General features: G+C 36.0%; 1 protein-coding gene across 1 annotated transcript; it reads left to right on the forward strand.

Annotated features, from left to right (window-relative positions):
* Window positions 1-7,217: 7,217 nt before the first annotated feature.
* On the forward strand, window positions 7,218-10,959 carry LOC125683672 (tripartite motif-containing protein 45-like). Its single transcript, XM_048925100.2, has one exon. The coding sequence runs from the start codon at window positions 7,259-7,261 to the stop codon at window positions 9,182-9,184; it is 1,926 nt and encodes a 641-aa protein (XP_048781057.2). The 5' UTR covers window positions 7,218-7,258; the 3' UTR covers window positions 9,185-10,959.
* Window positions 10,960-19,150: the final 8,191 nt, after the last annotated feature.

Genomic DNA, 19,150 nt, shown 5'->3' on the forward strand with positions numbered 1-19,150 from the left:
GAGCGAGTCAAAATGTGAATGACTATAGTTTGTCGTTACTGTAACGACAATGTATGTCTCTGTAGCCTACATCCTGATCATTATAAAAACTGCAAACATATACATGTATCATAATGTATTCCTCCGTCTGTCTGGGTTTTGTCTCATTTCGTTAAAATATATGTCCATGTCACAGTGTGGTACCTATAGTGGAGGGACATTAGAGGTCCAGGCTTAACACAACCTCTGGATGTGTCGGGACCCTGATCCGAGTGTGGTACCTATAGTGGAGGGACATTAGAGGTCCAGGCTTAACACAACCTCTGGATGTGTCGGGACCCTGATCCGAGTGTGGTACCTATAGTGGAGGAACATTAGAGGTCCAGGCTTAACACAACCTCTGGAGGTGTAGGGACCCTGATCCGAGGAATTTTTTAAACAAAGATAATGCTGCTGGGATAAAGGGTCGATCTTGCCTCAGTTTGAATACGTCTCTTCAGTTCCGTTAGAACATCTCATATCAGATAATGTGTTAGGGAGGACCCTAACAATACATGTAGTTATGCATTTCAAATTATTTGGATTTCAAACATTTTAGTCAGCACTACAATTCTCTGTAGTTTGTTTTCACTGTACAAACCATTCTTTTTTTTAATTCAGAAAAGGGAACACCACATTTTTAAAGTCAATTTATTTCAGTATTTCATTCTTTCAGTAATGCAGGGCCCGAAGACCATAAACTGAGAATAAACTTAAGTTAAAATTTTGATTGCTTATATCTTAAGATTTATCCAGCAGAGATGATTAAAAACATTGCAGGTTTATAAAAGATTCAAATGCAAACATAACCTGAAAATTTTATTTGTTTTTGAAAATTATTTCAAAATTTAAGTGGATTTAAAATTAAGACATAAGTCTATTCTCAGTTTATGGTATTGAGGCCAGATGATGTTCCTGTATATTGAAAAGACCTCCCGGATGAGGCATCTTACCCAGGGGTAAAGGTACGAGCACACCTGAATGTACACATAAATACAATAATTTCATATCAATTTTACAAATTATATCCTTGTTTGGAAGATAATTTTAAACAATTTTCCTTAATATCTTCATGTAAAACTTTAATTTATAATTTTGTTATTCACAAAAAGTGAAAGGAATTGGGCTGTAGGCATAGCCTATTTTAGTCCTCTCCCAAATGTAAATGTAAAACTTTTAACCCCTATTGTGACCCCACCTTAATTCCGGATCATAAATTGAAAAGAATATCAATATCCACTAGATGATAATGCTTGTTTATTATTTACTTTGATATTTTTTTAAAGGAGGAAGAACAATTAGATAAAACTGTAAATATTTATCCAAATAGTATCCAAAATTACACATACTACGTTCCCTGTACAAGAGTTGAAATTAAATCAGGTTATATTGTGCTACACATGATTATTTTTCCAATACAGTCAAACGTGAAATACTTTGATGATTTTGAATTATAAACTCTATCTTAAAGTTATGAAACATACTTCCTGGCGCCGGTACTTTCCAGGTAAAAGGATGGTGGAAAACATGCACAAGCGCCCTTTAGGAATGCCTTGATATTCAAGTCGATAGAAGAATATACAATATGACTCTATCTGGATATTTCATAATGATGACCTATCACAGAGAACTATGGTGTCCTGATAGGGCCATTTGCAAAAGCGTGACTTCGCGTTAGTTACAGCACGCCGTCACGTTAACAAGCAACGCGCCGTCACGCTCACACAACTTTACACAACTCACCATCGCGCCGTCACGCTAACACAACTTTACACAACTCGCCTTCGCGCCGACAAGCAACGCGCCTTAACGCCAGCAATCAACACGCTTTCGCGCCGTCACACCAACAAGTAACGCACCGACAAGCAACGCGCAGTCACGCTAACACAACTCGCCTTCGCAGTCAAGCGCGAGTTGTGTAAAGTTGTGTTAGCGTGAAGGCGCGTTGCTTGCTGGCATGAGGGCGCGAAGGCGCGTTGCTTGTTGGCGTGACGGCGTGTTGTGACTAACGCACAGTCACGCTTTTGCAAATGGCCCTATCCGGACACCATAGAGAAATGAGGTAACCCAGGGTTATACACGGGTCAGCGCAATCGTATCACGTGCTCGTCCTTTTCCGTAACCGGTTGCAAAAATATCCGAGTAGTTACGATTGGGGTCAACGCTTACTGTAAACCTGGATATTTCCGCGTGTTCTTACGTGTACATCAAGCGAATGTCCATTGCAAATCATGGTCGTAGTGTTTAACTCCGTGAGGTCAGTAAATTGCTGAACTATGGGAGTAGTGTGCATGGAGGTAATTGACAGGAAAATCTTGTAATCACGTATTTAGTGTAAATAACCTCTACGCGTAAATTCTCACGTTTACAGTTAAGTCATTGTGTTTCATATTATGACACCAACAGTAATTCTCTGTAAAATCGCTGATACGAATGAGAAAATTACAAAAACTATTTTAAGGTTGATGAGTAATTTGTCAAATTTCAAAATGGTCAATTGAGTGGCAAATGTTTAGTCAAGCCATGGGGAAAAATCCATAATTACGAATTGATAATGCCTTAAGTATGGCCATGGGACATCTGAGAGTTTCTAGTTTGATGTTTGAAAGAATACACTGTTGAGAAAATGGACCCCTTTTTCAGAAAACTTCAATATACGATGGATGACATATTTTTTACATAGTGTGTAGGCAGAATCGCCCAGGCCGTGAGGTATCTTGCAAATTTAGTACTTGAATACGGAAAGACGTGTACACTATGGTATGTTGACCTATCAAATTTGGTCTAAATCTTGACACTGATTTTGACTACGAATAACTCCGTTTACCTGATCAAGATATAGGGGTCACGGCGGGTGTGACCGGTCGACAGTGGATGCTTACTCCTCCTAGGCACCTGATCCCACCTCTGGTATATCCAGGGGTCTCCGTGTTTGCCCAACTCTCTATTTTGTATTGCTTATAGGAGTTATGAGATTGATCACTGTACGTTATATTCGCCTTTCATGCAAAATAGTCGACCTCTTAATTTAGACTTGAGTGTCATTAGTAAGAGCCTTTCGGTTCAAAAGTTATTTTCTTTTATTGAAATGTAATGGAAATCTACAGCATACAGTGTAAATCATTATATAGCTTCAGCTGCTCCGTGTTGTGAACAAACTACTAAATTCAAATACAAAAACGAACGTCATCGCACGTACCAGGTACTGCAATAATAACGCCTAATTAGAGTCACGGCGATCAAAACGCCTAATTATAGTTATGGCGATCACAACGCCTAATGATGTTTACGGCGATCACAACGCCTAATATAGTTACGGCGATCACAACGCCTAATTAGAGTCACGGTGATCAAAACGCCTAATTATAGTTATGGCGATTCGCCACAACGCCTATATAGAGTCAAGGCGATCACAACACCTAAATATAGTTATGGCGATCACAACGCTTAATGATGCTTACGGCGGTCACTTTGGCGAGTAAAACGTTGTAGTATTATACAAATCTTGATTTATATTCGATAATCTTGTCATTCATATTCGATGAATTGAACAAGATTAATCAAGACCTGATTAACTGAACTGCATTATCAAAACCCAATCCTATGTTCGACAATAACAACGCCTAATGATATGAACTGCAATAACAACACCTAATTATATGTATGCCAATGATATCGTCATTAAAATGAACTGTAACGCCTGATTATATGTACTGCAATAACTACGCCTAATTATATGTACTGCAATAACTACACCTATTTATATGTACTGCAATAACTACGCCTAATTATATGTACTGCAATAACTACACCTAATTATATGTACTGCAATAACTACACCTAATTATATGAACTGCAATGGTCAACTAATCAAAGAAATGACAATAAGATCGCCTATTTATATGAACTACAACGCCTAATTATACATGTATGTACTACAACAATAAAGCCTAATTACATGTACATATGACAATAACTAGTGCAAAGGATGTTGAAAAAGTGCACTTGGAATATTTGAAGTCTGTACTAGGTGTCAGGAAAAATACAAATAATGGTATGGTGTATATAGAAACAGGCAGACTGCCCATGAACATTGTTCGCTGGTTTAGAATTTTTAAATTTTGGTTTAAATTATTACAAAGTGAAAATTGTATTTTGAAAACATGTTACAAAAGTTTACGTGAAGAAGCAGACAAGGGTGAAAATCGTGTGATTAATTGGGCTATCCATATAAAAAACAAACTATTTGATATAGGTTTGGGTCATATTTGGTGTAATCAAGAATATAATGGCGTATATTGTAATACTTATTTCCCAATAATTAAGCAAAGAATTTCTGATATTTTTGTGCAGAGTATTGTTGAACAAATCAACTCCTCACCAAGATGTAAAATTTATATGTACATTTATGACTATTTTTCATTGCAATTTTACTTGATGAAGGCTATACCACATGTTTATAAAAAACATATTAGTAGAATTAGAATGTCTTCGCATAATCTTGCCATTGAGAGTGGACGTCATTTTAATGTAGCAAGAAATAACCGCTATTGTAAACTTTGTAATTTAGATATTGAGGATGAATTTCATTTCATTTTAAAATGCCCTTACTTTATTGAATTACGCAGGAAATATATCAAGAAGTATTATTGGAAAAACCCATCTGTTTTTAAACTTATACAATTATTAAGTGTAAAAAATTTCAAAGAGTTGTGTAATTTGGGGAAATATCTTTACTGTGCCTTTAATTTACGTAATGATTTACTTATGTAGCATTCTCTGTCTATAAATTCACATCAGTATTGTGTAACATACCATATAATGTCATGCCATACAATACAATTGTTAACTTGTTTATTATTTTTGTAAACATGTATGCCATAAGACGTATGTCTTCAGCAATAAAGAATAATAATAACTACGCCTAGTTATATATGTACTATAGTATCAACACCTAATTATATGTATTGCAAAATCAACAAATTAGTATATACATGTACTTATATAATATTATATAGTATATTACAATGCACCATTCTATGTATTGCAAAAACAGCGCCTATAATTATACTAATTATATATGTATTGCAATAGCAACGCCCAGTCACGTGCAGCGAGAAGACCGCCTATCGAGCCTAATGAAATGTACAGGAACCACGTGTTGTCTAGTGATAAAGTTTTTTCATTGCTATCAGGGACAATTAAAATTGTTTACTGGTGATTTTACTAATACAGCAATAAGCGTCACGACTACAATGGTTGATATGTCATCATTAGGCGGTGTTGTATTAGAGCTATACCGATGTTCTGTACTAATCAAATCAACCCTGGGTATCGAAACACACGACGATTTTCACATTAGATAAAACAAGGAAACACACTTTCAATTTTAAAAGATGTGTAGTATTGCGTCATGTTAGTGACGAGAGAGAGAGAGAGAGAGAGAGAGAGAGAGAGAGAGAGAGAGAGAGAGAGAGAGGGGGGGGGGTCATTGCGTCACTTAAAACATTTTACGGAAGCTATACAAAATTTTGTTTGTGGGGTTAACAGATTACTTTATTTTAAGGTGTTCTTTCAAGCAAGCTGGTCTATATATATTACAGACCTTGCAGCGCTTGTTGTTTCTTTATTTGGCGTGCTCTAGGCCTCATTGTTCGGTGGATTTATGGTCTATTATTTTGATACATGAACCAATATGAAAGTTCGCCCCTAAATTTACTAACATGTTGATATGCATTTTCTAAACTGAATATTTCTTGATTTTTATTTTCTATTGCACTATTTAAAACATGACGACATCCATATAATACATAATCCACTATTATATATGTATTTTCAAAACGATTTGTTTTTTGCTGAGGATTTTCAGATTAACTTTTAAATAAACAATCCGTATTTCTAGAATTATAGAATTTGAATATTGAAATTATATGAATTCGCATTTATTTGATACATATCCCAAAGCAACAATACTTTGAATATTTGTAAATATTATCTTTGGTCCCATTAGTATTTCAAAATTGCCAAATATATTACTTATCCACTTAGACATTTAGGCGTTTAACTTTTGGTCCATGATATTTTAATTGGTAGGTCAAAAAGCTCCGTAGAGCTTCAAGCCTTGTGTTTCGTTGTTTCAACTATGTCCACTTTCAATCCGTTTTTAAGCAGTGTGGATGTGGGTGTTAAAAGGGGGGACGACGGGGGTGGGTGGGTGTTGGGGGGGGGGGGGGGGGGTTGCAGGTTAAAGTCCAAATTTTAATCAGCCTGGATGCATTTTTCATTTTGAGATAGTTTTTTTATGATGGCTGTTTAGTGTTTTTGCTATGGTATGGTTGATATACTTTTAAAATAAGATAAAATAAGGATACAAATGTGAAATGACTGAAAACTTTGGCAATCTACATTTGTATTAGGCATCTAGGATGCTTTTAGGGGGGGGGGGGGGGGGAGGGCAGCCAAAGGAGAAGTTAGACTTCACAAATGTCAAACATTCTTCATAAAATACCCAGGAAAGTAATCTGCCAAACTTCAAACTCCTAAATTCGTGAGGGGGGGGGGGTGTTGTGTTGTTGTTATATATGTCAAACAGACATCCCCCCCCCCCCCCCAAATGGGGGGATCACTACATATAGGTTCAATCCTCAAGTTCAAGCTTACATTCTTATTCCATGCTGCAACAAAAAGGGTGAATTCGCCCAATATAGATTTCTTATTTACATATTTTGCATGTAGATTTAAACGCCTTTCCCTATATACATACTATACATACATGTAGGTTCAATTCATTATAGTGGGAGCTAGGTCAGTCACTTGTATTTGGAAATATAAAAATAACAGAAAAGTAACGTGGTCAAAAAAGGGGGTAGGTGGGTAGGAAGGATGTGCTCCCCCAACCGGAGCTTGATCGAGTGCGCGAGACAATCGAGAATTTCCTACCCCCCCCCCCCCAACCCAACCCCAACCCCCATCATTCTCCTTTTCCTAGCAAAAAGGACGTATACAAGCACTCGACGTTTTAAATATCTATAATTTTAAAAAAAAAATGTCTTCCTATCAACAAACTATTCACATGGATATTTTGTTAATAGCAAGACAATTTTTTTAAATTATAGATATTTTAAAAAACGTCGAGTGCCTGTGGGGACGTACATGTATATCATTATTTACTTGCTTGATTCCCCCTTCTTTTCAATCGGGATCGGTATTCGTGGAGAGTGTCACATTTACACTTGGCGGGATGGCATCATCTAATGCAGCAAGTAATTCTCCGGTGGAAAAGCTTACGGTATGTGCAATCTGTTTCGACTCCTTTAATACTCCGAGGTGTCTCCCTTGCCTCCATACATTCTGTCACAGATGTCTTCTGTCGTATATTGAGACCACGTGTAAACAGAAAACGTCACCGGTGGGGTTTCCCTGCCCTCTCTGCAGAAACTTTGTTCCTGCGCCGGTGTTTCCAGGATTACCTGAGAAATGGGTGGAACGAATGCCGATCAACAAAACAGTTCAGGTTATGGTTGATAAGAGTGATGATATTTGGTATTGCGATGCCTGCAAGCGTGACGAAGAGGAGAAAATTGCAATCTGTTGGTGTAAATCATGTCTGGAGTCACTATGTGAGGCCTGCAATAAATTTCACAAAAAGAGCCTTGCCAGTCGAGAACACAAAGTGATTCCTCTTGCAAGCTTGAAAGAGGTTGCTGTTAATGATATAGATGAAAATGAGGCTCATTTACACTGCAGTACACACCAAAAGAAAATTAGATATTTCTGTGATGACCACCAGGAGGCTTGTTGTACACGTTGTGTGTGTATACAGCATAGAACTTGTAGACAAGTCATCACAATAGAAAACAAAGCTAAAAATCTGCATGAATCAAAGAAAGTTAACGCCTTGCTGAAAGAAATTGAGAGATATACCAAGGCTGTAACAAAAATAAAAGAACAAGAAGAAAACAATATAGCAGAGTTAGACAAAGTGTCAGATGACTTGATAAAGCAATCATCTGATTACAAAACAAAAGTAATCCGCCATATTGATGCTTTGCTTGAAAAACATCTTGATGAAATCTCAAAAGTTACCAAAGACAACAGACAGAAACTATCAGATTCAGTAGAGGCTTTCTCAGATCGTGAACTCCTTGCAAACTTGTATACAAAGACACTCAAAACTATAAATGAAGGTGGAGCATCGGTTGCTTTGGCAGTAGAATACCATAAGATCAAAAAGCAATTCTCAAAAATTGCAGATTTGGGTGTTACCCAGTTAGAATTTCACATGCATCAAAACTATGAAGAAAAGTTTCAAGAACTCTTCAAGATTTCCAAGTTTGCAAAGTTAGTCCTTAATGAGCAGTCAATGAAGTTCTCATTCGATATGAATATGATGGTACATGCTACCGTAGATGTAGCCTTTGAATTGGTGCAATCTAGCGGTAAAATAACTGGAGGTTGTTTTCTACAAGATAGAGGAATTCTACTTGTTGATGCAAGACAGCCGGACAAATTATTGTACTTCAACAATACTGGGGAGTGTGTTCATAAATGGAATATCTCTTTTCGTCCAAATGATGTGACTTTGAAAGATTCAGATGTCTTTGTATCAAGCTCAGGATCTTATTATCGAGGAATTCATGGTGTCACATTTTTGGAAAATCAGAGAAAATTAATACCAAGTGATCGTTTACACTACTGTAAAAATGAAGAGTGTTTTGGAATAAAATGTGCAAATGGCTTTATATATGTAACATGTGGAAGATCTATTTTAAAAGTGGATGCTGACGGAAATCTTGTTAAAAGATATTTGACAGAGAAGGAAACATATTCGGTCGCTGTGGACAAAAACAACCACGTCATTTACTCTTCGTGCACATCACACAGCGTGACCTCCTTGAATGAATCAGGAAGAGAGTTGTTCCGCTACACTCACCCTGACCTGAAATATCCCCGTAGCTTGGATGTGGATTATGAAGGATATATTTATGTGGCTGGAAGGGATAGCGATAATGTTCACATTCTCTCGCCATCAGGACAGTTGTTGCGTATCTTCAAAGTTTCAAAGCCAAACTGTATAAAATTTAAAACGGGTTCACGCATCTGTCTCATTGGCTCTTACAATTCATCTTGCACAAAGATTTATGAAATCAAAGTCCCTGAAATTTGACTTAAACTTTGTGTAAATGAAAGCAAGCTGTGCCTTGCAATGGTTAAAGCCTCACTTAAGCCATGGGGAAAAAAACCCACCAAAAACCCTATGGAAATTTGTTGAAATTCTTGTTATAAATATTTTCAGTTTATAATTGCAATTATTTTACTTTTTTGTGTTTTTCAAGAATTGATCATTATAATTGTGTGTATTTAAAAACAATCTGCACAAGAAAATGTATGTCATGTATCAAAATAATTATTATTATGAAGAATGTATGTTTCATTATTTAATGATTTATAAGTAGTAAAAAAAAATCCATTTCACAAAAAGAAATGTGCCACATCATTCATTAATTTGACACTAGCTGTATTGTAAACATGATCAGATTACATTTTATTTCAAGGGGATAATTATACTGATTGCAGAATGAAATGAGTGCACATCCTTAAGGACACATTTTATATTAAAACAAGAACTTTTAATTCATGGGCTGATCAATATATATTTAAATTTTTGGATTATTTTGGTTGTAAATTAGTACAACTATGAAATTGAATGAATTTTTAAAATATTAGGAACTTGTATATTTACTATGCTGTTCAAAATTTGTAATATATTGCTTCTTTCTATATAACTATTTACAAAGTTTTCCCACTGTATTGGACATAATTGAGAAATTGTGGTGAAAAATTAAATTTCTTGTGAAATTTATAAATTTTTACTTTTACATGTTATATAAACAAATTTAGTACATCTATTTTCATGAGTTTTAAAAAATGTTTGTAGCTCCTATATGCTGAAATAAAACAAATGTTACTTGGATGTTGATAGTAATTAGAAGACAAAACACATTAAATGAATTTATATTTATTTGGTAAGTGATTTAATTTTTTTTTTCATGCATTGCAAACTCGCACTAAGAGATATCACAAAAAACCATTACTAGTCTACTGTGTGTGTTGAGCTTTGCCCTTGTTGGGTAAAACTCATTCTGGTTCATTTTTCTGTCGTGATAAATACTCTTCCTGTAATGTTTCAAATGCAAATCTAAAGATATCCCAGGAACAATTTCTTGAAATATGTTGCAAGATGGCTTTGATTGTGTCACAATCAAAATGTATTGAGCTTGGATTGACCTTGATGAGACTTTGTGACACATGAATCCAAGATATCTAGGTGTCTCTAATGATTATCTCTGTGTAAAATATCAAAGCTTTTTTTTTAGGTCTTCTGAGTCACTCAGGTGAGCTATTGGTATTGATCTGTTTTGGGTGTTAACAATTGAACATTTTTAACTTCTTGATACCTACCATTCCAATTCTTTTCAAGCAACTTTGGGACAGGGGGCCCAGGTGTGTGTGTGTGTGTAATTTCAGGATTCCTGCTCCTTGGTGCCACAGGGGCAGGTCAAAAATTGACCAAATTTTATAAATTTTCTTCTGTAGAACTGCAAATCACTGCAACATCATTTCATGATCCCCAGGGTTGCGGTTCTGACTCCAGGGTGAGACCAAACATGGCATATAGTGTTTATTTGTAAAACACTTTTAATAATATCTTTGCTGCTATTGATACTAAATTGAAAGTAAATGGATATTTAGAGGGACCAGGTAAACTTTTACCAAAATTGTAAAGTTTTGGTATCAGATTAATCAGGAATGAGAGATAGAAAGTGAAGACTAGGAATGAGAGATAAAAAGTGAAGACAAGGAATGAGAGACAGAAAGGTTAAGATAAGGAATGAGAGATAGAAAGTGAAGACAAGGAATGAGAGATAGAAAGTGAAGACAGAATGAGAGATAGAAAGAGAAGACAAGGAATGAGAGATAGAAAGTGAAGACAAGGAATGAGAGATAGAAAGAGAAGATGGGGAATCAGGGTTGGGCAGTTAAAACCGTCCGGTTTTAACCAGTGGTTTTAACCGTCCTGGTCAATACTCCCCAAGTGGTCAATACTGGTCAATTGTGATTTAAACTGTCCATTTTCCTATTTTTGTACATTTCTTGCAAAGATAAAGATAAATTAAGTCTTTTCATTATATGGATCAATTGTTGATTAATATTTTTCATTAGATAATCAAATGTAATTTCATAAGTTTACTATATTTGGTTTGCTGAAACTGACCAAAATATCTTCAGTACCTACCAGAGGGTCACAGTTCTATAACATAGCTTGATTGGAGACAGACCTGTTAATACATGTACCTGGACAGATTAAGAATAAAAGGTAGCTGGACATTACCTGAGCACAGGAAGCAGAGTTGACAGGTGTTAATAAGCATAGGCTGGGACCAAAGATGACCAGTGTGCCTGTTATTGTTATGAAAACATCACCAACCCATCCACTCAAATGATATTGTTTATTCAACAGTTAAAATAAAGAGTGATGAAACAATACTTATAGGTTATTCTTGTTAAACTAAGGAATTTGAACAGAAACTTTTACATCATCCCCAATTCAACATAGTCATTTGTACATTATTTATCTAATATTATGACTAACTTATAAGTGTATTATAAACTGATAGTGCATGTTATGAATTACAGTATTTACCATAATGGTCACTTAAACATTTAAAATAAATAACACAAACTATAATGACCAAATAATTTTCAATTGACCGGTTTTAACGAGTATTGACCACCGGTCTGGTCAATATTCATATTGACCACTTTTTTGCCAACCCTGCAAGGAATGAGAGATAGAAAGTGAAGACAAGGAATGAGAGATAGAAAGAGAATATAGGGAATGAGAGATAGAAAGTGAAAACAAGGAATGAGAGATAGAAAGAGAAGACAAGGAATGAGAGAAAGAAAGAGAAGACAAGGAATGAGAGATAGAAAGAGAAGACAAGGAATGAGAGATAGAAAGTGAAGACAAGGAATGAGAGATAGAAAGAGAAGACAGGGAATGAGAGATAGAAAGTGAAGACAAGGAATGAGAGATAGAAAGTGAAGACAAGGAACGAGAGATAGAAAGAGAATATATGAAATGAGAGAAGACAAGGAATGAGAGATAGAAAGAGAAGAAAAGGAATAAGAGATAGAAAGTAAAGACAAGGAATGAGAGATAGAAAGTGAAGACAAGGAATGAGAGACAAAGTGAAGACAAGGAATGAGAGACAGAAAGTGAAGACAAGGAATGAGAGACAGAAAGTGAAGACAAGGAATGAGAGACAAAGTGAAGACAAGGAATGAGAGACAGAAAGTGAAGACAATGAATGAGAGACAGAAAGTGAAGACAAGGAATGAGAGACAGAAAGAGAAGACCAGGAATGAGAGATAGAAAGTGGAGACAAGGAATGAGAGACAGAAAGAGAAGACAAGGAATGAGAGATAGAAAGTGAAGACAAGGAATGAGAGACAGAAAGAGAAGACAAGGAATGAGAGATAGAAAGTGAAGACAAGGAATGAGAGATAGAAAGTGAAGACAAGGAATGAGAAATAGAAAGAGAAGACAAGGAATGAGAGATAGAAAGTGAAGACAAGGAATGAGAGATAGAAAGTGAAGACAAGGAATGAGAGATAGAGAGTGAAGACAAGGAATGAGAGATAGAAAGAGAAGACAAGGAATGAGAGATAGAAAGTGAAGACAAGGAATGAGAGATAGAAAGTGAAGACAAGGAATGAGAGATAGAAAGAGAAGACAAGGAATGAGAGATAGAAAGTGAAGACAAGGAATGAGAGATAGAAAGTGAAGACAAGGAATGAGAGATAGAAAGTGAAGACAAGGAATGAGAGATAGAAAGAGAAGACAAGGAATGAGAGATAAAAAGTGAAGACAAGGAATGAGAGATAGAAAGTGAAGACAAGGAATGAGAGACAGAAAGTGAAGACAAGGAATGAGAGACAGAAAGAGAAGACAAGGAATGAGAGATAGAAAGTGAAGACGGAATGAGAGATAGAAAGTGAAGACAAGGAATGAGAGATAGAAAGTGAAGACAGGGAATGAGAGAAGACAGGGAATGAGAGACAGAAAGAGAAGACAAGGAGAGACAGAAAGAGAAGACAAGGAATGAGAGATAGTAAGAGAAGACAAGAAATGATAGACAGAAAACGAAAGACCAGGAATGAGAGATAAAATGCTGAAGATAAGGAATAAGAGACAGAAAGCTGAAAATAAGAAAAGGTAGAAGAAGAGAAGATAGAAGGAAAGAAAGAAAGTGGGAATGAGAGATAGAAAATGAAGACAAGAAATGAGGGATAGAGAGCTGAAGATAAGGAATGAGAGACAGAAAGTGAAGATAAGGAATGAGAGATAGAAAATGAAGACAAGGAATAAGAGATAGAAAGTGAAGACAATGAATGAAAGATAGATAGAGAAGACAAGGAATGAAAGAGAGAGAGTGAAGACAAGGAATGAGAGATAGAAAATGAAGACAAGGAATGAGAGATAAAAAGTGAAAGCAAGGAATGAGAGATAGAAAATGAAGACAAGGAATGAAAGATAGAAAATGAAGTAAATGAAAAATTTAAAACACACCAAAAACTATTTTTGACCTTGACCTAAATTCCAAGGTCATTGTTTTAATAGCGGAAGTTGAAACATTCCCTGATTATTAAGTCACCTGAATTCATTCAGGTGACCTATTGCTATCTGTTTTTGTCCGTCATCGTTCGTCGTGCGTTAACATTTGAACATTTTCAGCTTCTTCTCTGAAATCCCTGAACCAATTTCAACCAATTTTGGCATATAGCATCTGTGGGTGGAGGGGAACAAAAATTGTGAAATTCGTGGTCCCTGTCCCCTAGGGGCCTGAGGGGTGGGGCAAAACCCATCAAAATGAGTGTAATTTTTAAAAAAAATCTTCTTCTTTACTCCTGGACATCAAGAAGCCAAACTGTGGGCATAACTATAATGAGTGTTGAGCCCTCTACCAAAATTGTGAAATTCATGGCCCCTGGGGCAGGGGTTCTTGTGTTAGGGTGGGGCTCTATTGGTCATATAGTGAAAATGTAGAAATTCTTTGAAAATCTTCTTCTCTGTCTCTGGGTATTAAGTAGGCAAACTAATAGCATGGTAATGATGAGCAAGGATACCTCTTTATACCCCCGCAACAAGTTGTGGGGTGGTATACTGGAATCGGGTTGTCCGTCTGTCCGTCCGTCCGTCTGTAGACGCAATGGTTTCCGGGCTCTAAAGCATTATCCTTTCCACCTACCGTCACCATATCAAATATATGGACTACCCATGGGATGAAGATGTTCCCTATCGATTTTGGGGCAAAAGGTCAAAGGTCAAGCGCACTGGACATTGAAGTAGCAATATGGTTTCCGGGCTCTAAAGCGTTATCCTTTCCACCTACAGTCACCATATCAAACATATGGACTACCCATGGGATGAAGATGTTCCCTATCGATTTTGGGGTCAAAAGGTCAAAGGTCAGGCGCACTGGACATTAAAGTAGCAATATGGTTTCCGGGCTTTAAAGCGTTATCCTTTCCACCTACAGTCACCATATCATATATATGAACTACCCATGGGATGAAGATGATCCCTATCGATTTTGGGGTCAAAAGGTCAAAGGTCACGCGCACTGGACATTGAAGTAGCAATATGGTTTCCGGGCTCTAAAGCGTTATCCTTTCCACCTACAGTCACCATATCATACATATGGACTACCCATGGGATGAAGATGTTCCCTATCGATTTTGGGGTCAAAAGGTCAAAGGTCATGCGCACTGGACATCGAAGTAGCAACACCCAGAAAAGAGGTAGTTTATACCTATTACCAACACCCTTTGGGAGATTGGGGTAAGCGGGGATATTCTTAGTGAGCATTGCTCACAGTACCTCTTGTTAAAAATTGTGAAATTCATGGCCCCTGGATCAAGGGTTCTGGTGCTAGGGTGGGGCTCTATAAGTCATATAGTGAAAATGCATTATTTCTTTGAAAATCTTCTTCTCTGTCCTTGGGTATTAAGTAGACAAACCAATAGCATGGTTATGATGAGCAAGGATGCCTCTTTCAAAATTGTGAAATTCATGGCCCCTGGGTCAGGGGTTCTGGTATTAGGGTGGGGCCCTATTGATCATATAGTGAAAATGCATTTTATTTCTTTGAAAATCTTCTCCTCTGCTGCTGGGTATTAAGTAGACAAACTAATAGTATGATAATGATGATCAAGGATGCTTCTTTCAAAACTGAAATTTATGGCCCCTGTGTCAGGGGTTCTGGTGCAAAGGCGGGGCTGACCACATAGCTATTCAATGTTTCTTCCATCCAAAAATAAAATTCTTATATTTAAACACAAACCTAATTCAAACATTGGAAGGTTGTTACATGATACTCAGGTGACCTATAAGGCCCCTGGGCCTCTTGTCTTGAATAGCATCCAAGATAATAAAGTTGAAACATTTTAAAGGATCACAATGTGTCGAAAAGTTTCTAAAGGTTCATAAAGGGTCAAATAACATTTATTGTATTTGAAAATACTCTAAAAGACCTTGAAAATGAAAAAAATATTCAAGATGATCTTGACCTTATTTTGAAGGTCATGGGTCTTAATGCAAGTGATCCCATGTCTATTTATATTAATGTAAAAGTTAATGGCTTAAATAATTATATTCGCGACTTTCAGGGGCAATAACTATGTTTAAGGGTCCTTGGATCCCTCACTGCAAGAGTGTTTTAATGTGAATTCATCAGCGAAGCTTTTGTGTCTCTAAGACTTTTGGTTTAGAAGGAGTAGTGCAAACAAGCTTTTCAACTCGAGCCATTGTCATTCAGAGAAAGGTCAAAGTTCAGAATTTTAATCAGTTACATTGAAACCAATTAAGATGTTAATACTTATGCAAATCATATTTTAAGGGTATCTCCTGCAGGAGAGAGGGTATAAAATATGCCATTTTCTCGTATTTTCAGATGACCTTGACCGATTTTTCAAGGTCAACGATCACTGACCCCATTCCGGATAGCCACATGCCTCTACGACTAATCGTTCTTGAGTTTGACATGTTTTATATAGAAATCGTAAAACGTAAGGGGCTATAACTCTTTAAAAAAGGATAATTAATTGACCTCTATAGTTCAGTAAAGATTTGATGCTCATTGCATTTACGGTTAAAGAGGAGTAGTGCTAACAAGGATTTTTATGTAAAGTCCAATAACTCCGTAAGGGGTCAAAGTTCAATCACGCAGGGTGATATGTTACAATCGTTTCTCAAGAAGTACTATATAATGAACATATATCTTTCAATAAGTCTTAAGACAATTTTTTTTTACGGCAGGAAAATAATAATAAACAACAACAGCAATAGGACTTTCCACAGAAAGGTGGAAAGCCCTAATCAATCAATAACTTATCGGACCAGACTGCAGGATGGGGCTATATGAAATTCATCTTTAACAACTTGGTGCATTGACCTTGAAAAATCATCTTTATTCCTGAACATTTAGCAGAAAACCGGTTGAAGGTAATACCAGTATGACGGCATGGTTTTAAATAGCATTCCATGTTCTATAATGTGTTTATTTTATTCGTATGAAGGTTTTACAATATCACGAAATAAGATGTTAAGATAAATACAATGATGAGTTTTTGTCATTCAGAAAAATCTGTGTACCACGAAACCTAATGAGATTTTAGAAAACCGCCAACTAGGAAGTTTGACCTTATTTTTCTTGAGTGTTAAATGGTACATGCACATATAGTGCATAAAGATTTAAGAATCTGAAAGTATGAGACATTGTTCAGATCACCTCTGTGTGTAAGAATGTTAGGCATTTAATGCAGACAGTCTAGGCTCCATGAAACTAAAAGTTGCATGTCCATTTAAATTGATAACAAAAAAGGAAACAGTGACAAGAAACTGAAAACCCCAAAACTTTTCAAAACACCGGTGATTCTGCTGTTGAACTAGAACACAACTACACCCTCTTTCTGGGTTTTTTTTTTTTTTTTTTTTTGGTGATAATTTCTGCGAAATGTGTGGATTCCCTGTAAATCCCATCCCAATTTCGATTTATGTAATCTAGTTACACTTTTTGTAAGCTTTAGAGATTGGCCTTCTACCGGTATGCGATAATTTCTCCGAATTGTGGGGATTCTTTGTCTATCCCATCCCAATTTCGATTTATGTAATGGTCTCACGCTTCTTTTTTTTTTTTTTTTTAAAGATTGGCCTTCTAACGGTATACTTCAATACACTGTTTTATCTATATATTGATTAAGACTTGTGGGAGTTTTTTAATCCCCTGATTTTAGCCCAGTCGAAAATTTCTTATGAAAATTAAGATTAAAGCCAGGATTCAGTATGCGTGAACAATAATTCAACTTTATTTTTGTTGGGGCTCTGTATACCAAAGTGACCCTAACCAGAAAGTGCGGAGATAGGCATAAACGACCTTTTTTAAGGCATAGATGACTTAATTTTTTTCTTTTTCTGAAAATTATGTGCTACCGTTGATGTTGCTTCCCTGATCATGGCAATTTTTGGCTACCAGCCATTTTCTTTTCGGGCATTAGTGAGATCATTATGTCACGACCACCGTGCAAAATTTCCCAGCAGTCGTCGCATGCAGAGACTGTTCCATGTACTTGGTACTACAAGTAACAGTTAGTGGGTCTTTCAGACGTCGCGGTTCACATTATTTGCAAAGAACACTCATCGCTAAATTATCGAGAACGCTTAACATGGATTGAAATGTGTCGTTCTTTACCTAACCAGACATTCTGGGGTGTGACAACACCTGTATCTAATGAGAGACCCAGTTTAAAATAGCCAGTCACCTGTTACTGATGCATTAATCGAGACCACCAATCCACGATTTTGTCCAGGGAATGGAAAGACAATATTCTGGTACATGTAATTCACAGCTGGATTTTGCTTTACTTATTCCATATAATGAATAAATCGAAAGTACTGAGCTGACTTTATAAAGTCTGTCTGAAATGTTAATAAGGAGGAAAAACATGAGAAGAAATTCATGCATTATTCTTTATTTCACAACTAAATAAAAGATTTTCTGTACCGAATTAACAGATATGGATAGGAATCAATTTCCTGAAACTGTTAACCATGTTAAAACATAAACTGTATATGACGTTGATAAACACATATCTTTATAATGATTTTGTTATCTATTGTTTACACATTTAATAACTGACCATTTTGTCCCCACCCTGATACCAAAACCCCTACCCCTGGGATCATGAAATTTACAATTTTGTTAAAGAACTATCTATTCAGTCTATTTAGAAGATGCTATTGAAATGTTTTACAAATAAACACGATATACCAAATTTGGCACCATCCTGAGGTCAGAACCTCTGTACCGAAGATCATGAAATTTACTATTTTGATAAAGGTCTCCTTGCTCTACATGACTATGCAATTAATTTTTCTTATAGACGTGAGGTTGTAAGAGAATAAGATTTTTGAAAATTAGTGAGGTTTTGGCAGTTTTTGAAAAGTTGAAAAGAATTGTAATGGTAGTTATCGGGAGTTGAAAGTGTTTAAGTTGTTAACATACGACGGACGCTTACCAAATGCAGAAGAAATTAATGGAAACTCTCAAGCCTATCATTTACAACAACTACATATCTAATAAACTTACTACTGTGTTCTAGTTTAATAATGCATGAAACATTTCTAGAATATACAAGTAAAATACATGTATATAGTGTGATACATTTATCAAGCAAGAAAGAAAAGAACAAACAACTAAACCAAAAAAAAACCCAGAAAAAATACACATGTTAATTACATATATCAAGTAGTAAGCACCACAGATATTCATGTCAAACACACCAACATAATAATGAAGGGCTTTAAAACACTTTATACTCATTTCCAGAAACCATTTAGATGTACAAAAGTATGCATCTCTATGATATAAAAATGTTCAGTATGCATGTGCAAAATTGATAATAATAATAATTATAAATTCTTTATTTAGACAGGATAGCACAATTAGTACAAATGACTAGTTTACATTGTGGTCCTGTATAAAACATATTCACAGACAGATAAATGAGA

Source organism: Ostrea edulis, chromosome 6 (genome assembly GCF_947568905.1).
Source record: "Ostrea edulis chromosome 6, xbOstEdul1.1, whole genome shotgun sequence".
Classification (NCBI taxonomy): domain Eukaryota; kingdom Metazoa; phylum Mollusca; class Bivalvia; order Ostreida; family Ostreidae; genus Ostrea; species Ostrea edulis.